The 22,882-nt window shown below is 37.9% G+C and overlaps 1 protein-coding gene across 1 annotated transcript in view; it reads right to left on the bottom strand.

Annotated features, from left to right (window-relative positions):
* STXBP4 (syntaxin binding protein 4) overlaps positions 1-22,882 on the bottom strand; it is a 230,976-nt gene that overhangs the window by 111,796 nt on the left and 96,298 nt on the right. Inside the window, exons 12-13 of the mRNA XM_013971768.2 lie at positions 10,581-10,676; positions 6,976-7,041 (exon numbers count right to left, since the gene is read on the bottom strand). Of these exons, the coding sequence (XP_013827222.2) occupies positions 6,976-7,041; positions 10,581-10,676 (162 nt within the window). The remainder of the gene's footprint in view (positions 1-6,975; positions 7,042-10,580; positions 10,677-22,882) is intronic.

Raw genomic sequence — 22,882 nt, 5'->3', positions numbered from 1 at the left:
CTCTCTCTCTCTCTCTCTCCCCCTCCCTCCCTCCCTCTTTACCTTGTCCTTTCCTCTCTTTCTTTGGTTCTTCTTTCTTTTCATTCTTTTATTTTTTAAGGCATTCACATTTCTCAAGAATATAACACCTATACACACACCTTTAAAAATAAATAAAACTGTTCTCATTTGGGGCTTGACTGATACTTCCTCATGGCCAGGTTCAGGTTTATACATTCTCAGCTGTAATACTACATAAGTGATGCTGTGTCCTCTCAAGGTTTCACACTTGAAGTCACACATATCCATCTGTTCTTCAGTGGTGATATCCATTTTTTGTACCAGTTTAGGAGTTGTCTGATTTTACTACCATATAATTACTATTTTCCTCTTGTAATTAATAAGCAGTTTATAGACAGCCACTTTACAGCCATATAAATATGTGAATATTCTGCTTGTCATAAAAAAATTCCCCCTAGATTAAGCATTTTATGATTCTAGTCTGATCCAGTCATTACTGAAACATGCAAAATGCTGACTTCCCAAATCCGGCAGCTACTCTGATAACTGTTGTTACCAGTCAGCACTCAACAGTCTTTAATGAGCAAGAGCTCTCAGCTCTCTCCATTAATTAATTCACTTCTTTAGTAATGGTATGGACTCATGAATCACTTTTTTTCAATGGTTTGTTAGTTCATTACTATATTTAATTATTTTGGTGCTCAACTACTTTCAGACTGGTCAGTGAAGGGTGCATCAAGCTAGTTCCTTATGACACGCTCCCATCACTTTGGTGATTTCCTTATTTTCTGGCATAAGACATTTCAAGCTCATTTTGTACTTACCCACCCTCAGTCTTGAAATCAGTTATTTCTCCAAGAAGCCTGGATTCTTATTAGTGGGGAATAGTTTCTAGGCACTTAGATATGTTAGGTGCTCACTGCTAGTGGGATATGTGATTCTTGGCTCTTCCAGCTGTTAGAGCTCGCAATATATATGCACACACATACATATATATGGGCACATATATATTCATATTCACATAGATACATATATTTTAGAAATAATGCATTCACAATGATACTTTCAAATATAGTCCATTCAAAGGATTCTTTCTTGACTTCCTAAATTCTACTTTGTATGTCTTTCTTTTTTCACTGAGATTCTGGCTCTCAACAACAATCAAAACATTTTGATTTTGTAATATAGGAGACCTATATTACATCTTGGGCTTCCCAGGTGGCACTAGTGGTAAAGAACTGGCCTGCCAATGCAGGAGACATAAGTCATGGGTTTGATCCCTGGATTGGAAAGATTTCCTGGAGGAGAGCAGGGCAACCCACTCCAGTATTCTTGCCTGCAGAACTCCAAGGACAGAGGAGCCCAGTGAGTTACAGTCCATGGGAGTCGCAAAGAGTCAGACTCTAAAGAGACTGAGGATGCATGCATTATTACATCTTAAAATTGTTTAAATTGTTTCAGAATGGCTTTGGCCATACCTCAGAAACAAGACAACAACACATGCTATTCAATTTTTCTCATACTATAAAATGTTTGGGATTTGTTTTCAATTCTTTTCTAACTCTACTGCAACCTGTCAAACACTGAACATAAATACCATGTTGGTAAATTACTTGAACTGATTCTTTAATTTTTCTTCAGTATGGTTATTTATTTTTTTTTAAATAAAGGATAATACTATACATACTTCTTGTATTTTTTTTTTTTTTTACTTTCACAGGATCTCCTGGAAATTACTCTGTGCTACTGAGTTAAGATTTCTTTCAGTAGCAGAGTGCTCCACTGCATGTATGGACCGTAGTTCATTCAATCATCTATACTGAAGATTAAGGCAGTTTCTAATATTTTCTAATTACATATAATACCACAAAAAAATACTGTGCCTAGGTATTTCAATATTATTAGAGGTATGTCTTTGGGGTAAATTCCTAGAAGTGAGGTTGACAGGCTGAATGGTAAATGTACACATCAATTTATTAGAAATGCCAAATTCTCCTTTGCTGCTGTGTGCTGTTTTGCACTACCGCTAGCATGTATGAAAATGCCTGTTTCAAAACAGCCTCATCAACAATGCACTGTCAAGCATTTGAATTTTTGTTAATGGAAGAAAAATTGTATTGGCATATTTTTTAAAAGTAGCTTTGTTGAGGTAGAATTTACATAAAGTAAAATTTACTCATTTTAGATACACAGCTTGATAGCAACCTAGATAGCATATTCAAAAGCAGAGACATTACTTTGCCGACTAAGGTCCGTCTAGTCAAGGATATGGTTTTTCCAGTAGTCATGTATGGATATGAGAGTTGGACTGTGAAGAAGGCTGAGCACCGAAGAATTGATGCTTTTGAACTGTGGTTTTGGAGAAGACTCTTGAGAGTCCCTTGGACTGCAAGGAGATCCAACCAGTCCATTCTGAAGGAGATCAACCCTGGGATTTCTTTGGAAGAAATGATACTAAAGCTGAAACTCCAGTACTTTGGCCACCTCATGCGAAGAGTTGACTCACTGGAAAAGACTCTGATGCTGGGAGGGATTGGGGGCAGGAGGAAAAGGGGACGACTGAGGATGAGATGGCTGGATGGCATCACTGACTCGATGGACGTGAGTCTGAGTGATCTCCGGGAGTTGGTGATGGACAGGGAGGCCTGGTGTGCTGCGATTCATGGGGTCACAAAGAGTCGGACACAACTGAGCGAATGAACTGAACTGAACTGAACTGAGCTGAACCTTGCTTAACCCAACATTACAAAAGTTTCTTTTGAATTTAAATTTTAGTTTATGTTTAGATCTATAATCCATTAGGAGTTAGTGAGGAGAAGGGGACAACAGAGGATGAGATGGCTGGATGGCATCACGGACTCGATGGACATGAGTCTGAGTGAACTCCGGGAGTTGGTGATGGACAGGGAGGCCTGGCGTGCTGCAATTCATGGGGTCGCAGAGTCGGACACGACTGAGAGACTGAACTGAACTTTGAATATGATATGACATAGGGGTTGAGATTAGATTTTTCTCACACAAATATTCCCTTGTTCTAGCATCATGTATTGTAATAAGCAGTGAAAATAAAGTCACTCAGTCAAGTCCGACTAGAGTGACACCATGGACTGTACAGTCCATGGAATTCTCCAGGCCAGAATACTAGAGTGGGTAGCTGTTCTCTTCTCCAGGGATCTTCCCAACCCAGGAATTGAACCCAGGTCTCCCACAGTGCTGGTGGATTCTTTACTGACTGAGCCACCAGGGAAGCCCTGATGATAAGCAGTGCTTCCTCATTAAAGTGTCTGTGAACATTTTCAAACATCAAGTGACCCTAAGTGGGGGTCAGTTTCCACTGGTATTAAATTGTTGCTAGCTCCAAGCTTGGAGAAGGCAATGGCACCCCACTCTAGTACTCTTGCCTGGAAAATCCCATGGATGGAGCAGCCTGGAAGGCTGCAGTCCATGGGGTCGCTGAGGGTCAGACACGACTGAGCAACTTCACTTTCACGGACTGGAGAAGGGAATGGCAACCCACTTCAGTGTTCTTGCCTGGAGAATCCCAGGGATGGGGTTGCACAGAGTCGGACATGACTGAAGCGACTTAGCATCAGCAGCTCCAAGCTTAAAACCGGGATCAAGAAATCTAGTTCACATAGTTCCCTTCTTTGCAGAGGAGCAGGTGTCTATGTTCATGTTCCAATTCCTTTGGTAATTCCTTAAAATCTGTGTAACAAAACCAGTTTTAGAGCTGTTGTCTGTTAGAGAACATTCTCTGTATCTTGCTCAGTACTAGAAGCTGGAAGTCCTATCTCAACATAGATTTAATTGACATTTCTCTTGTGGGAAAGACTGAAAATCTTTTTATATGTTTCATATGACCTTTAATAACTTTTTCAGTGAATGGTCTGTTCATGTCTTTTACCCATTTTTCTATGTAATTTTTGGTTTCATCTAGACTACTAAAACTTCTCCTTATAATTTGTGTATGTGGTCCAGTAACTGAGTTCTGCATATTAATTTTATTTCTTGCTAGCTTGTGAATTTCCCAACGAGTTATTTTTATCATTGATTCTGTAGGGTTTTCAAGATTTCTATTATGTCACTGTTTTATTTATTCTTTTCCAATTCATATGTCCCTGGCTGTTTTTTCAGTCTGCAGCTTTCTAACTGCATTCTTTCTTTTTGTGATACTTTTGTCAGGTTTAGACATCAAATGTTATACTTCCTCCCAGGAAAGAATTTGGAATTTTTCTTTGTTTCTTTCTCTTTCTGCTTTTTAAAAATACCTGAACCTATTTATGTAGTTCTGGGATTAATTGCCAAAGTTTTGGTTAAATTCCCCTGTGAAACTATTTTGGCCTGGTCCTTTCCTGTAGGGTGGCTTCTTGGTAACTTTATTTCTTCTATGGTTAAGCTTCTACCTCTACTGAGGCCAGTTTTGGTAAACTATATTTCCCTAAGAAAACCCATTTAAGTTATCCCATTTATATTAGATTACTGTTGTGTTCAGTCTCAATTCTGTCATACTGCCTTCTGTTGAAATTGTTGTATATATTTACTGCATTTTGACATTTTTCCTTTTTTAAAAAAAGGATTTCTTTTGGTAACTGGAAGATCCATATTTTCATTCTACAAAATCCCGAAATTTGCTCAGTCTTTACCTAATCTTTTTATTGTCTGCTGTCAGTTTGAAGTGATATTCACTGACTATTATACTTACATTACAGAATGACCTTATTGTTTTCCCCTTTTTTTCTTCCTCATCCTCTCATTAAAAACAAAAAATTGCAAAACCGCATCCTTCTTTTGGGGCTTGGCTATACAGTAACATATAGGAAATGCTCATTGTTTGGAAATTCTTGCCAAAGTTATCCCAGACATTTTTTGGCTGGGGAAAACTCACCTCTCGCAGATTCTTCAGGAATACTACATGCATGTATTATTCCCTGAATACTGGCACATTTGCAACTGTTGACTTGACATCTAAAAGTCAACTTGGTGGGATACAACATTCTTGACTTACACATTCTTTTCTTTAGTTTCATGAAGATATCGCCCCACAGATGCCTTTCTTTCGTATGCTGCGTCAGGAAGGCTGATGTTGGTCTCACTCTATCGCCTTTGTACGTTATCTGACCCTCTCATTTGGAGGAACCATGTATTTCTCCTCTGTCTTTAAAGCCTACTAAGATGCACCCTAAACTGACTTTTCCCCACCACCCAATGATAGTTCCAGGCTCTGTATTTAAAGCCTGCTAGGATGTACCCTAAACTGACCTTTCCCTACCACCCAATAATAGTTCCAGGTCATCTTTTACATCTGAAAGTTTTCTTGGATTATAGTTCAAAATATTAGTGCTGTTCAGTTGTTTTGATTTACTTCCTCATGAAAATCCTTTACTTATTTCATTCTTATTTTTCTGGTTTTCTTTGATGCCTTTTCATTTGATTATATTCTTCCTTGGGAAACCTGTAATATAGTTTCCATTTCTAGCATCATTTTGTCTTTTTCTTCTCTTTCTTTCCTAGGTTTTATCAACTCTCATTTCATTTATCCCTGTTTTTTGTCATTTTCTAAGTCTTTGTTTTTAATTCCTTATTTTGAGTTATTCTGTGTTACACTTTTAAGGTTGAATTGTTTTGGGGTATTTTCATCAGGAAAAAAGCTTTAATTCATATTGTCTGATATTTACAGTTGTTTTGTAATGACAGGGACAGATTCCCACCCCACCCCCCCCCAATTCCTTTTTCTTTAACAGGAAGAGTTCTTAGTTCAACAGCACCCTCTTCTGTGCAATTTCTTTTTATGGATCATGTTGTTGATGGTCATGATGGAGGGTAGATAGAGGAGGCTTCGTATGTCTTGTTTCTCTTTCATTTCTGCAAGACCCTTAATTTCCCCCTCTTATTTCCTTTTCTCTCATTATTTCTTAGCCTCCAAGGGATACCAGCCCCTCTCTATTTATTTGATTCTTTTCTCCAAACAATGATTCTAGAATGCTGCTGCTTCTGGTTGCACATACTTCCTCAAGTTCTGAGAACCACCAAATCCTGGTCACTGTTTAGTATTTTGTCATTAATAAATTTTTCTCTTTTTGGAGGTGATCTTACTTGCAGTACTTTGTCTAATTACTCTGTTCTCCCTACTCTTTTCAGAGTTTTTAAGCCTCCCCTGCTCTCAAGTTTCAGTGGCAGGCAAGTTGCAACAGTTTGTTGGAATTTTAAACTCTATTTATATGGGCCTTGAAGGTTCTGGTGCTCTCTATCCAACAGCCATATTTAAGGTGTAGGTCCTGGGAATTCTCTGGCAGTCTAGGGGTGAGGACTCAGTGCTTTTACTGCCATGGGCCCAGTTTCAATTCCCAGCTAAGGAACTAAGATCCCAGAAGCCATGCATGATATATCCAAAAAAAAAAAAAAAAAAAGGTCTGGGTTCCTGTATGGTTTTATGTGCTCTGTAAATTTTATGTTTTCTGGGAGGATAATATTGGGGAGATTCAAAATCAGGTGACTGCCACTGGTCTACAGCAATGTCCTCTTGACTTTCTACTCTATTAACCTTTTATTTGTTACTTGTATCTCTATTTCATGATATCATTGCATTTGTTTTGCTGTAAGTTACTTAAGATTCTTTGGAGAATGATAAAGAGTGAAAATAAATTTTTACTTTTTATTACTAAAAAAAAATTTAAAAATGCTCTGCCTTGGAAGTTTTTTTTCCCCTCTTGATTTGCTTTTACTTTTAATAAAATGAATATGAGTAACAGAAGAAAAGAAAAAGGAAAAATAGAAGAGAAAGAAAAAAGAGTAGAAAAGCAATGAGATTGATTGTTTCAGTCCATAGATACCCAGCTCCGAAAGCAGCAGTACACTATGGTATACTTATATATCTGTAGGCTCTCAGATATTACACACAGCAATGCATTGCAATTATACCTCATTTGTCTACACACACATATCCACAAGACACATATAAACAATATATGCACTTACTTGTTTCACATTCTGGAGTTCTTCTGTCAATTGCTTCCTCTGCCTTTCCGATTCAAACAATTTTTCCTATATTAAAAAGCCACTGAATTAACAACTTGTTAAGAAGGTATCAATGAGCATGATTTTCAGGGCTTTGTTTCAAGGCTTACAAATTCCTCAAACATCCAGTTTCTAGAATCTGGAAATGTAGGTCCCAGTCAATTTTCTGCCTTATACATGCCATTTAAAAGTAATTAGCTCTTTACAGTATAATTGGGATGTAAACATATTTTCTGTTACTATAATTAGTCACATTTCTTTTCCTGTGCCAGGCGGCTGTGGGATCTTCATTTCCTGACCAGAAATTGAATTCAGGCTATGGCAGTGAAAGCCTGGACTCCTAACTACTAGGCTACCAGGAAACTCCTTACTAGCCACTTTTTAAAAAACCTAAAAATCTGAGGTCCAAAATAAGTCAATCAGGATCAAAATGTATAAATGTCAACTAAATGCTAGGTAATAGCTATCACTGTCAAAGAGTTTGCAAATTGAGGAGCATGACTATTATAATTTAGAAGTCCCTTTTACCGTACATAGGAAAGAGGACTATGAAACAGAGTCCTCATTATGATGTTCCCAATTTAGCTAATTTTTGTAAGATTATCCATAAAAATGAACATATAACTAGTGTAATCAAAATATGAAATAATAAATATGTAATATTTAATAAATATTAATATATATTTAATAAATATTAAAATCTTTGAACTTAAAATTAAGGATATTGAGAATAACACCCTAAAACATTCAATTTTGTTATGTCATAAATAAATCCATATTTTATTGATCAAATCAGAGATACTATAAGTACTTTAAGAGCCATTTTACTTATAAACCTGAGCAGAGGAATTGCTAGATTATAATGAGTGGTAAACATTCATGGCAACATTGGAATGTTTACAAGAAGCAATCTACTTTCTGCTATACTTGAGCTCATTCTTGTCTAAGAGATGAAATGAAGGTACTTGAAGATGAATATAATATAGCAATCTAACGAATCTGTCACAGAACAGGAGCCAAGAAACTTCTGGCTCCTGGGCTTTTATGCTCTGGTAAGTCACCTTCACTCTTTGTGTCCTAGTTTTTTGCATCTGTAAATGGAAAATATATCTATTTTCATTCAACTTTGCAAAGCAGTAGCAATGTGAACTCTGCAGAAAGGTTTTAAGTTAAATAAAGCCCATGGAACCTTTAAAAATCATTCTTGCAGAATAAAAATTAGCCATTGGCATCAAATTTTCTTGGTTCCATTTTTATTTGTAACTCAAATCAGACATGATAAACAGAGATCACAGGATAATGGGAAGTGATGACACCTACACATTCTGTGAAATCCATATAACCTCTGCTTTTTGTGTAGATGTGTGTATAATACAAGCAGAAAAACTCAAAGTACAGAGATTATCTCAAGCAAAACATTTATTGCTGTGTAGTTTTTTCTGTATTTAAGCAACTGGCTCTCAGCTAATAGACAGGTTTTCAGGTGAAGGAGATTATATAGAATATGTTTTACCTGTGATTTCAGGTTTTGTCACAGTAGGATATGTTCAGTTACATCTCGTAAATTTTAAATACAAATCCTGATTTACTCAATAGTTCCTCCAGAAAGCTTTGCTTAAATGTTAAATTAATATATATTTAAATTAAAATTCTAATTATTGCCACTGATACTCCAGTAAAAAAACAAAAATATATCACTAAGTTTAACAATGATAAACATGGGGGCTTCCATGGTAGCTCAGACAGTAAATTTAATCTGCCTGCAATGTAGAAGACCTGGGTTTGATCCCTGGGTCAGGAATATCCTTTGGAGTAGGGAATGGCAACCTCCTTTGTTCTTGCCTGAAGAATTTCACAGACAGAGGAGCTTGGCAAGCTACAGTCACAAAGAGTTAGACATGATCAAGAATTAAGATGAAAAATATAAATTTAGCTTTAATAATTGACAGCAGTTTTTTCTTATTCTCTTAAAAAACATCTGCAGTGTTGGTTATACTGGTAAGATAGCATTTTTATATAATTTACTCTGTGTAAGTCATTGAATCTTATGGTTCATCAGAATTTTCTGAGGCTCTCAGATCTTTTACATTTCATCATAGGGAACTGGTTAAATAATCTAGAACAGAATCTTTGGAGGATAGGAGAGGCATTGAAAAGAATTAGGTAAATTCGTATATATTAACCTGAAACGTTATCCAAGATATAATGCTAATAACAAAGAGAAAAAAAGAAGACAAGTTGTAAAAAAGTATATAATATATGAAACAATTCTGTGGAACTTAAAGAAGCAAATATACACATATTTTTTAGCATATGCTTGGGTACACAGAGAAAGTCTCTCAAAGGGTAAATAAGATATGTTAAACAATAGCTTCCTCTAGAGGTCAGAATTTAAAAACTAAGGTAGCAAGGAAATTTCTTTCTTTTTTAAATTTGGTATAAAGATTTTACCTCAATAAAAATGAAACTAATACTAGAATTTCACTTATTTAAGAAACTAATTAAAAATAATTTGGGGCTTCCCTGGTGGCTCAGTGGTAAAGAATCTGCCTGCCAATGCTGGAGACTCAGGCTTTCGAAACGTGACCTAGGAAAAGTCCTACATGCCATGGAGAAACAAAGCCTGTGCACAGGTTCAACTGCTCTAGAACCTGGGCACCACAACCGCTGGGCCCATGTGCCACAGCTACTGAATCCTGCACACGCTGGAGCCCGTGCTCTGCAACAGTCCAAGTTACCACACGAAAGGCCGTGTACCACAACTAGAGAGTCACCCCCGCTCTCTGCAACTAGAGGAGAGTCTGTGCAGCAATGCAGACTCAGCACAGCCAAAAATAAACACAGAAAAAAAATTAAATATATCCCTATGATGAATTAAAAGTAGTTACACTGCTTTTCTTGAAGACCTGAAAAATATAATGGCTTTCCATAAAAATTAAGATACAAATTTTATATTCTAAACACAAAATTAAAACATATATAGAGAAAGAAAATCTTACAGTATATTTGGGAAATATATTGTGTTTTTTATTTCCTTTAAATCTCAATCCATTAATTTCAAATTATGTTAGCAAAACAAGATGTCCCTGAAGCATTCCCATGAACATAAGAGAAAATGTATTTTCCAGTGAACATCTGAGGATCTAAAATTGTCATGGCTTGCTTCACTGGCTCTTCATCCTTCCCATCAGTGTGAGAAAAAAAGGGGTTAGAAGTAGTCAGATTAGAAGGTATGATTACAAACCACACTGTTCACAACGAAGCTGTGTAATATAAATAATGAGTATGTGAGCTAAAAAATTTACTCTCTAAAGGTCAGCTGAGGAAATCACTGACTGTGAAATATAAATAATGAGTATATGAGCTAAAAAATTTACTCTCTAAAGGTCAGCTAAGGAAATAAATATTAATTAATTTGATATTAATATTCTATACTAAGCTATTTGATATTAATATTCTTAAAAAAAAAAAAAACTAAGTCTCGATACTCCAGGATTCAACACAAGATAATTTTCTTTCTTTTCTTTATACAAAAGAAAATATAAGGAAGCTAAATTGGAGATTACCTTAAGTGTATTCACTTCTTCCAAGGCGTTATTTCTTTCATGCTTAAGCTTTTCCACTTCATGTGTTTCTAAGGAATCACTTGTCTCCTGAGAAATCTGTATGCAAGATAAAGAAGGAAGAGTTAGAACAGAACATGGAACAATGGACTGGTTCAAAATTGGGAAAGAAGTATGTCAAGGTTGTATATCGCCACACTGCTTATTTAACATATATGCAGAACACATGATGAAAATGCCAGGCTGGATGAATCACAAGTTGGACTCAAGACTCTCAGGAGAAGTATCAATAACCTCAGACATGCAGATGTTACCACCCTAATGACAAATAGCAAAGAGGACCTAAAAGCCTCTCAATGAGGGTGAGAGACGAGAGTGAAAAGCTGGCTTAAAACTCAATATTCTAAAAATGAAAATCATGGCCTCTGGTCCCATCAGTTCAGTCGCTCAGTAGTGTCCGACTCTTTGCGTCCCCATGAACTGCAGCATGCCAAGCCTCCCTGTCCATCACCAACTCCAGGAGTCCATTCAAACCCATGACCATCGAGTTGGTGATGCCATCCAACCATCTCATCCTCTGTCGTCCGCTTCTCCTCCCGCCCTCAATCTTTCCCAGCATCAGGGTCTTTTCAAATGAGAAAGCTCTTCTCATCAGGTGGCCAAAGTATTGGAGTTTCAGCTTCAACATCAGTCCCTCCAGTGAACACCCAGGACTGATCTCCATTAGGACTGACTGGGTAGATCTCCTTGCAGTCCAAGGGACTCTCAAGAGTCTTCTCCAACACCACAGTTCAAAAGCATCAATTCTTCGGCACTCAGCCTTCTTTATAGTCCAACTCTCACATCCATACACGACCACTGGTAAAACCATAGCCTTGACTAGATGGACCTTTGTTGACAAAGTAATGTCTCTGCTTTTGAATATGCTGTCTAGGTTGGTCATAACTTTTCTTCCAAGGAGTAAGCATCTTTTAATTTCATGGCTGCAGTCACCATCTGCAGTGATTTTGGAGTCCAGGAAAATAAAGTCAGCCACTGTATCCACTGTTTCCGCATCTATTTTCCATGAAGTGATGGGACTGGATGCCATGATCTTCGTTTTCTGAATGTTGAGCCAACTTTTTCACTCTCCACTTTCACTTTCATCAAGAGGCTTTTTAGTTCTTCTTCACTTTCTGCCATAAGGGTGGTGTCATCTGCATATCTGAAGTTATTGATATTTCTCCTGGCAGTCTTGTTCCAGCTTGTACTTCTTCCAGCCCAGCATTTCTCATGATGTACTCTGCATAGAAGTTAAATAAGCAGGGTGACAACATACAGCCTTGATGTACTCCTTTTCCTATTTGGAACCAGTCTGTTGTTCTATGTCAGTTCTAACTGTTGCTTCTTGACCTGCATACAGATTTCTCGGGAGGCAGGTCAGGTGGTCTGGTATTCCCATCTCTTTCAGAATTTTCCACAGTTCATTGTGATCCACACAGTCAAAGGCTTTGGCATAATCAATAAAGCAGAAATAGATGTTTTTCTGAAACTCTCTTGTTTTTTCGATGATCCAGTGGATGTTGGCAATTTGATCTCTGGTTCCTCTGCCTTTTCTAAAACCAGCTTGAACATCTAGAAGTTCACAGTTCATATGTTGTGGAAGCCTGGCTTGGAGAATTTTAAGCATTACTTTACTAGTGTGTGAGGTGAGTGCAATTGTGCAGTAGTTTGAGCATTTTTTTGGCATTACCTTTCTTTGGGATTGGAATAAAAACTGACCTTTTCCAGGCTTGTGGCCATTGCTGAGTTTTCCAAATTTGCTGGTCCCATCACTTCTTGGCAAATAGATGAGGAAAAAGTAGAAATGGTTACAGATTTTACTTTCTTGGGCTCTAAAATCACTGCAGATGGTGACTGAAGCCATGAAATTATTAAAAGACACTTGCTCCTTGAAAGAAAAGCTATGACAAACCTACACAGCATATTACAAAGCAGAGACATCATTTTGATGACAAAAGTCGGGTCTAGTTAAAGCTATTGTTTTTCTAGTAGTCATGTACAGATGTGAGAGTTGGACCATAAAGAAGGCAGAGGGCCAAAAAATTGATGCTTTCGAACTGTGGTATTGGAGAAGACTCTTGAGAGTCCCTTGGACAGTAAGGAGATCGAAACAGTTAATCCTAAAGGAAATAAGTCTTGAATATTCATTGGAAGGACTGATGCTGAAGCTGAAGTTCCAACACTTTGGCCACCTGATGCAAAGAGCCGACTCACTGGAAAAGACCTTGATGCTGGGAAAGATTGAGAGCAAGAGGAGAAGGGGGTGACAGAGGATGAGATGGACGGATGGCATCACAGACTCATGGACATGAGTTTAAACAAACTCTGGGAGACAGTGAAGGACTGGGAAGCTTGGTGTGATGCAGTTCGTGGGGCCACAAAGAGTTGGACATGACTCAACAACTGAACAACAGCAACAAAGCAATCACAGGGGAGAAACTGTCAATATTAAGATACGAGAGAAAAGTTATACATTAGATACTAATATGAGAGCTAAAATCCTCTTTTGATGAATCTTAGGCTTTTGCATTACAATAACAAGATTCAGTTTCTTAGTTTGGAGTTGTTTCACTAGATAAAAGAGAATATTAAATAATCTGGGGTAACAATTCATTTAAGCTTAACCTTATAGTTTTGCTACTAATACAGAATTTAGATATTTATGAGGTGTACACACTCTGTATGCATTACTGTCATCTTTAAAATTCTTATTCTAACAATTTTTCCTTAAAATCCAAATTTTAAGGCTGTGTTTATAATGTATGTATTTATAAATGCTTTCAATATGTATGTGTTTATATATATAAAACATATACACACAGTGGAGTATTAGCCATAAAAATGAATAAAATAAGGCCATTTGCAGCTATGTGTTTGGACATAGAGAACATTATACTTGGTGAGATAAGCTAGACAGATGAAACGCAATACTATATGATACTACTTACATGTGAAATCTAAAAGATAATACAAATGAATATATATATAAAGCAGAAACAGACTCACAGCAATAGAAAACAAACCTATGGTCACTGGAAGGGAAAGAGAAGAAGAGAGGGCCAAATTAGGCATATGGGATAACAGATAAACAGTAAGAATATACTGTGTAGCACCAAGAGTTGAATCACTATGTTGTACACCTGAAACTAACATAATATGGTATATCAACTACACTTCAATTAAAAAAAAAGACTTTATGAGTTATTAACATAAACTATTCCCTAAAGATATCCACTCCAAGTACATAATCATAGCTAACAAAATACTGGACATTATCAACCAAGATAGTTTACATGAACCCAGTAAAGTACATTAATTGATTATGTGACTTGTTTTAACTAAACAAAACATATCAGCCAAAGTGCCTTAAAAAGATTCCTGCACAGAAACTGTGTCTTGAGGATAATATTAATTCATGCACAGGTGAATAAAAACAACAACAACGAAACAGAGATGACATTTTCTCTTACTTCTAGTTTGATCTCTAATAATTACAAGGTAAACAAAAAAACAATGGCAGTCTTATCAGAGATTAAAAATCCAAGTCTAATTACATCTCTTTTCTATGTGGAAGTTAGAACTAAAAATAAAGTATGGAAGATACAATTTAAAGGACTGAATAGAGAAATTGACTGCTATCTAAAGATGAGATTTAAAAGCAGGGCCCTTCAGAGAGGAGAGGTGAATGCCGAGTAGGAAAAAATAATACAAACAGTTAATAATATCAACCACTGACTGGGAATTTTGTGCAGATACACTGCTAAGGACTATATATTTTCAATATTAAATTCTTACCATTATCTTTAAAACCTTGTTTCCATTTCACAGATGAGGCAAAGGGCTCAAAAGTTTACCAACATGCCTAGAGTACTTTCACAGCCAAAAAGCAGCTATTCCAAGATTCCCACAGAGTTCAGATTTTTACTAACTGTTCAAAATAAATCATGCTGGTATGGAAATGATAAACTCAGATTTGCTTTCCAAATCCTAGGATATCACAAGTAGAAGTCATCCCTTAAGTTTTGGCAGAAATATTTTTCCTAAAATCACTGCTTCCTGTTGCCCTGACACATTTGCTTTTGTGTATTTATGGTCATTATCCATAATACATATGATCTCATATTCTTCTGTCTTTGCTTTTCTATTTCATTCTTAAATTGTTTAGATTACTTCTGAATAGTCTCAAATGTAGCAATATTCCCAAAGTGTGTTCCAAAAGATACTAGTTTTGTATGAAACCGTAACAGGGTGATGGTGATGGTGGCAGTGGTCCTTGCAGGTCAGCTAAGTTAGAGAAATATAAGATTTAGAAAAGTTACCTTTCTTCCCTGCAGGTCTTCTAGTAGCTCTGATATGCTAATAAGCATTTTGAATATCCCAAATTGGAACATAACGACTTGTTTTCCTCAAGTTTTCTAACCATATTACACACACAACCCTCCTTTATTTTGTAGCATCTCATGGGACTAATGTCTACCGAGAACATTCTGGGAAACACTACTCAACATTCAGATTTGCTTATTCTACCTCGTTATCTTAAGAAGCAAAATTCTTCTTAAGAACTTAAGAGTTTAAATAAGAATGCAGATAACAGAGTTATAAAAATTTACTAAGATAAATTATGGATTGGGTTTTTAGGCATATAGTCATCATTTTTGAGTTTAAAATGAACATAAATCATGAATGAAAGAATCCATGGTATCATTTTGGGAGGCAAAACACTACACTAACATTCAGGAAACAAACTATGATTTACAAAATGTTTTAAACTCTATTGTTATTTTAGGGCTAAGCAGCAAAAACTGGCCATAGATATTATTTGTGAATTCTTTGAAAAGCCCCTTCGTGGTCAGTGACTTTCCAAATATGCTTCAACTAAGGAGATCAGCCCTGGGATTTCTTTGGAAGGAGTGATGTTGAAGCTGAAACTCCAGTACTTCGGCCACCTCATGCGAAGAGTTGACTCATTGGAAAAGACTTTGATGCTGGGAGGGATTGGGGGCAGGAGGAGAAGGGGACAACAGAGGATGAGATGGCTGGATGGCATCACTGACTCGATGGACGTGAATCTGAGTGAACTCTGGGAGTTGGTGATGGACAGGGAGGCCTGGCGTGCTGCGATTCACGGGGTCGCAAAGAGTCGGACGCGACTGAGCGATTGAACTGAACTGAATGAGATAAACTGTTGCTATTTAACATCAATGATTCCAGACAGATACCTATTTTCTAATCTACCTCCAGCTCTTGACCTTTATCCTCCTGACCTTCTTACATATCTTTCTTACCTGGTTCTCATGATATCATTTTCAACCCTTGGGCCCCCTGACCTCTGTGATACTTGGTAAAGAACATTATAAAATCACTTCTATTCTGCTTTCTCAAGTCTGCAATGCAGTATCATAAGACCCTACGGAAAGTCACTGCACTGTGCTCAGAGGGCCTCACCTCAGTTCTCCCTTCACTATTGCTCCATCATCACCGTTTTTAAGTTATTTGACTTGTGCCAATTCTGGATAGCCACTATTGCACTGGCCACATTCACAACCTCAGTTCTTCTTAAACAGAACAACAACCACTGTTTCAGTCTAATTTTATTGATAAAGCCTTCCATTATGAACCAGCCCATCCAATTACCTCCTTTCCTTAAAATCTCTGTGTATTCCCTTATTTTCCCCTGCCTAATCCTTTTATTTCTTATAATCTGGTTTACATGTCTTTCTTCCCTACTCATATTTTAATAATAATTACTTGTAGTTTCACCAAATAACCTACTATGAGAAAAACTATGCCCCTCATCAACTTTCGTTAACCACTTTCTTACATATAGTATTGCTCAAGCCATTTGTCCCTGAAACCTTCTCTTCCCTAGGTTTTTGAAACTCTACTGTCTCATCTACCCGCAGGATATTTAGGCTGTTTCTAATGACTTCATTTCATTTCTATTTCTTGAATGGAGAAAAGTTCCCCAAAGTTTGTCCTTTTCTGCCGCCTTCTCTACAAGCTGTCCCTGAGTGATAACATGCACTGCCATGCTATTACAACTATCACCCTCCACATAATTTGCAAATCCCTCTCCTGATGTATAGTTCCTTATTGCCTTTCGGTTACTTATACCAGTCAGCATCATGAACTTTTTCCAAAACACAGCCCATCATCTTCTCTACTTTTCTCTTCTTATTCCTTCTTCCTAGTAAAAACCAGTATATCATTTAGGTGAGGTGAAGTTGCTCAGTCACGTCCGACTTTGTGACGCCATGGACTGTAGCCTACCAGGCTCCTCCGTCCATGGGATTTTCCAGGCAAGAGTACTGGAGTGGGTTGCCATTTCCTTCTCCAGAGGATCTTCCGCACCCAGGGATCAAACCCAAGTCTCCCGCAGTGTAGGCAGACATGTTACCGTCTGAGCCACCAGGGAAAATCTAGTATATCATTAATCACCCTAACAAAAAACTCTGGGGTTACCTTCAACTCATTCTCCTTTGCTCTGACATTCAAAAGCATGCCTCATTGACGGCATACTTGTTTTGGTCAATGTGTTAGATATGTCTCTCCGTTCCTTTCTCATTCTTCTCACCTTTCTTTATTCATCCATATCTGTAGTCTTTCTTTGGTCTCCTGTCTAGACTACCAACCACCACTTTAACCCCTTCCAAGATAAACAACACTATTTAAGATTCAGTCAGTTCAGTTCAGTTCAGTCGCTCAGTCGTGTCTGACTCTTTGCGACCCCATGAATCGCAGCACACCAGGCCTCCCTGTCCATCACCATTTCCCGGAGTTCACTCAGACTCATGTCCATCAGGTCAGTGATGCCATCCAGCCATCTCATCCTCGGTTGTCCCCTTCTCCTCCTGCCCCCAATCCCTCCCAGCATCAGAATCTTTTCCAATGAGTCAGCTCTTCGCATGAGGTGGCCAAAGTATTGGAGTTTCAGTTTCAGCATCATTCCATCCAAAGAAATCCCAGGGCTGATCTCCTTCAGAATGGACTGGTTGGATCTCCTTGCAGTCCAAGGGACTCTCAAGAGTCTTCTCCAACACCACAGTTCAAAAGCATCAATTCTTCGGCGCTCAGCCTTCTTCACAGTCCAACTCTCACATCCATAAATGACCACTGGAAAAACCATAGCCTTGACTAGATGGACCTTTGTTGGCAAAGTAATGTCCCTGCTTTTGAATATGCTATCTAGGTTGGTCATAACTTTTCTTCCAAGGAGTAAGTGTCTTTTAATTTCATGGCTGCAATCACCATCTGCAGTGATTCTGGAGCCCCAAAAATAAAGTCTGACACTGTTTCCACTGTTTCCCCATCTATTTAAGATTACTATTTCTAAAATATCACTGATTATATCGCTATTCTCCTTAATAGTTACTAACTTAACTACAGGTACAATCAGTCAATTCAGTTGCTCAGTCATGTCTGACCTGTTGCGACCCCATGCACTGCAGCATGCCAGGCCTCCCTGTCCATCACCAACTCCTGGAGTTTACCCAAACTCATGTCCATTGAGTCAGTGATGCCATCCAACCATCTCATCCTCTGTCATCCCCTTCTCCTGCCTTCAATCAGCTTCAGCATCTAGTCAGTGTCAAAGTTTAATATTTATTCTTCCTTTCTTCTCTCACCTGCATGTACTCAACTATCTTTTTTAAAAAGTAGACTACTATCTGCTTACTATCACATTATACACATTCATTTTTTCATGCTAATACTCATCACTCTGATCACCTCTTGAGCAGATAAAATCCTATATGATTCAAAACTCACTCAAGGGAATTCCCTGGCAGCCCAGTGGTTAGGACTCCATGCTTGCATGACAGGGGAACTGAGTTTGATCCCCTGTCCAGCATGTCATGTGGCATAGCCAAGAAAACACCGAAACAAAAAATGAAAACTCACTCAAATGCCACCTCTGTTACAACTTTTCCCTGAGTGTTCTAAGTTGTATTATTACTACGGCCTTATCACAATGCATTTTTAAACTTTATTTGTATACATGAATTTTCTTACATTATATCCTAAATTCCTTGAGGGACAGGCTTGAGTTTTATTTACCTTATAACATGTGCTGGAGCAACTAGCAATGCCACACATATTGCAGCTGTTTAATATACATGTAATCTTTTATGGATGAGTATGTAGTGAAGTGAGTATAAAGTATTTACTGCTACATGAGAAATATCATTTATATCATGACCCAAGTATCAGTTAAACATTATCACTTTTATTATACACAGTTCACATTAATATTTTCCATTCTATTCTATTTCCCTTGTTAAAATACAATCACATAACTGATTGAGCAAGGACCCCAGTTGTGATTTTAATATAACCTATTTATGATATGTGATTACTGTGGTAAACCCATCATATCATCATGGACCATCATCTGCTGATGCTAAGTTTAGAATACTGCTAAACGGAGGCTCCAATCTTGCCTTTTCTAGATGTAATCTCGTGCCAGTAGCAGGTGTAGCACTGTGTGAATTTTTAATATAGCAGTGATGACTAGAATCACAGCAAGATAATTATATTTTTGGTTCTAAATGCCATATTATTACAAAAGCAAAAAGTTTTTTATCCACTAAACAAAAGCAGGACTTACACTGACTCAGCAATTCCTTCTGAAGACAGCATTTCAAGAAATCTTATGAGTCAGAAAGAATGACCAGCAAATGAAGCTGATTACAAAAGAGTACATATTGTATGATTCTATTTATTACTGTATCCATTATGCTTCAGTAAAAATATTTTTAAAAAATAAAGGAAAACATAAGCCAAAAAACCAGAGAAATATATGTGTAAAAAAGAAGCATTCTTAACAGATAGATTACAAAATCTGATTCTCTTCTTTAAGATGGCATGGTTGAAGGGGTGAGCACACTGGAATTCCCCCATCTTCACAGAATGTCAGTAGTCTGACCTCAGATCAACTGATATACTATTTCATATGAGGCACTATAGTGTTAACTAAAACAAACAAACAAAATAGAACAAAAAAACTGGGGCTAATACTGCTAAGCCACTTCAGTCGTGTCCCACTCTGTGTGACCCCACAGACGGCAGCCCACCAGGCTCCCCCGTCCCTGAGATTCTCTAGGCAAGAACACTGGAGTGGGTTGCCATTTCCTTTTCCAATGCATGAAAGTGAGAAGTCAAAGTGAAGTCGCTCAGTCGTGTCCGACCCTCAGCGACCCCATGGACTGCAGCCTTCCAGGATACTCCGTCCATGGGATTTTCCAGGCAAGATTACTGGAGTGGGTAGCCATTGCCTTCTCCGGGCTAATACTAAAAATATTTTTAGAATGTTTCTGGTAAGCTGCTTACCAGAAAAAATCACAAGCAGTGATTTTTAACAGTATTTTCAAATGTTGGTGCATAACTCATTAGTAAATTATAAGACCTAATATTTACTGGACTGGAATTGAGTATTAAATAAGAATACAAGGATGTAAAAAAGGCTAAGTAACTCTTTGAGATTTTTGTTTCAGTTACATATGTGAGTGTGGTGAAGTAAAAATGGATTCTTATTGTGGATTTGTGGATTCAGGTGAAAAAAAAAAGGAAAGCCAACATTTAATGGGGACTCTTCTGTGTGTTGACAAGTAGAATATTACAGACAAATTCTTGTACACTGATATAATGACTCTTGCACAATATTTGATCTGAAGCTACACAACAGGAAATTATTGGCATGTAGGCCTTGTACAATTACCATCAGCACTTTGCTTTTACTATCAAAATGCCAAATACTGAATACATTCTTATCGGCTCTAAAATCAATTGGTATTGATCAAAAGGAAGTAAATTACTGACTTGGAGACCAAGTATTTCTTTGCAGTTGCTAAGGAAGCTGTGCATGCTCATTCCCCACTCGGCCTGTGTAAGCCCCCCAGCCACCTTTGCCTTTTCTTATCAAAATGGGTATGGGAACTTCTCCTACTGTTTGGTAATTAGGAGCCAATGTTCTGCTGTCACTTTAAGTAGGAAAGAACACAACACCTAGATGAGAGGAAGGAAACTGCTCTGACTGCTCCAGTCTTCCTACTCTAAAGGCTACAGAATCAGTTTTGCTAAATCAGTGCCTCAATTCAGGGAGAACTGGGTGATTTCCTGAGTTCCCAAACCACCAGGTCTTTGGGAACTCTCATTCACAGCAATGGGGGTGCTCATTCATCACTGGTGAGAATACAAAACAGTACAGCCATTTTGGAAGAGTCGGCAGTTTCTTGCAAAATTAAACACCTTTTTAACATACGTCCATCCATTAAGTTTCTTGGTATTTATGCAAAGAAGTTGAAAAATTATGTCCACACAAAAACGTGCACATGGACATTTACAGAGGTTTTATTCATAACTATCCAAACTTGGAGCAACTGAGATGTTCTTCAGTAGGTAAAAAGAAAAGAAAAAGAAGTCGCTCAGTTGTGTCCGGCTCTTTGCGACCCCATGGACTGTAGCCTACCAGGCTCCTCTGTCCATGGGATCTTCCAGGCAAGAATACTGGAGTGGGTTGCCATTTCCTTCTCCAGGGCATCTTCCCCACCCAGGGACTGAAACTGGGTTTCCCGCATTGTATGCAGACGCTTTACTGTCTGAGCCACCCGGCAAGTCCTCAGTAGGTAAAGGGATAAACAACCATCTAGATAAGAGATATGAAAAGACGTGGAGAAACCTTAAATGCTTATTATTGCCTGAAAGAAGCCAATCTGAAAAGGCTATATGCTGTATGATTCTAAGTATATGACATTCTAGAAAGGGCAAAACTATGGAGACAATAAAAGGATCAGTGGTTGTGATGGATTTGGATGGGGGGGTGGTAAGGCTGTGGAGACATGATAGGCAGTACACAGAGAATCGTTTAGGTAATAAAAATATTCTGTATGATACCATAATGATTGATGTATGTCTCTATACATTTGTCCTAACCTAACACAGAATGTATACACCAAGAGTAAAGCATAATGTAAACTACAAACTTTCAGTGATTATGCTGTGTCAATATAGGCTCATCAATTATAACAAATGTGTCACTCAGAAGGAAGAGGTCAACAACAGACAAGGTTAAGTATGTGTAGAGGTGGGGGTATTTAGGAAATCTCTGTATGTTCCCCTTAATTTTGCAGTGAACCCAAACCTGCTCTAAAATAAACACTCTTAAAAAAACCCCCACTGTTTATAATGGCAAAAAAGTGTGAGGTATCTGGAAATAAATCTGACAGAGATTAATAAGGCTCGTATTGGAAAAAAGTACCTCAAGTGTATTATTATATGCCATTGAGAAGATACAGATGAATAAGAGGACAAAACATGTTCACAGATAGATTTAAACTTATAAAGATGTTGATTTTCCCCAAAATAATTTATAAGTTCAAAGTAGCAAGATTCTGGCTAAAATTTGTATGGGTAAGATAGCCAAAGTAATATCTGAAAAGAACAAGGTGGGAAAATATATCAAGACTTATGAAGCCAAGTCAATCAGTAGAATAAAGAGTCTAGAAAGGCCCAGGTATATATGGAAATCTTATAAATGACAGAACTAGACTGCAAATAATCCTTCCAATCCATTGAAATATGAATTTACACTTAAAATACTACCTTTAAAAATTTTATCAAAATTCATATGTAAAACTTAAATTTTTGGTGGGGAGGCGGTCCTAAGATGGCAGAGGAATAGGACAGGGAGACCACTTTCTCCCCCGCAAATTCATCAAAAGAACATTTAAACACAGTAAATTCCACAAAACAACTTCTGAATGCCGGCAGAGGACATCAGGTACCCAGAAAAGAAGCCCATTGTCTTCGAAAGGAGGTAGGAAAAAAATATAAAAGACAAAAAGAGAGACAAAAGAGGTAGGGACTGAGCTCCGTCCCAGGAAAGGAGTCTTATAAAGAGAGAAGTTTCCAAAAACCAGGAAACATTCTCACTGCCGAGTCTGCGGCAAGCCTTGGAACCACAGATGGCAACATAATCAGGAGGAAAAATAAATAAATAATTAAACCCCACAGATTACGTGCCCAACGGTAACTCCCCCAGTGGAGAAGCAGCGCAGACGCCTGCACCCACCACTGGCACGTGGGGGCTGGGCAGGGAGGGGCAGGCTGCATTGCTTAGAGTATGGACCGGGCCTGAATGCCCCGAGGGGAATCTGAGGGAACTAACTTGGGCTAGCAAACCAGACTGTGGGATAGCTACCACACGAACCTAAGACACCACCAGGACCGCTCACAGAACAAAGGACTGACTAGAGCTATGTGAAAAG

The sequence above is a fragment of the Capra hircus genome, chromosome 19 (assembly GCF_001704415.2).
Source record: "Capra hircus breed San Clemente chromosome 19, ASM170441v1, whole genome shotgun sequence".
Taxonomy (NCBI): domain Eukaryota; kingdom Metazoa; phylum Chordata; class Mammalia; order Artiodactyla; family Bovidae; genus Capra; species Capra hircus.
This window is presented reverse-complemented; position numbering and strand designations above follow the sequence as displayed.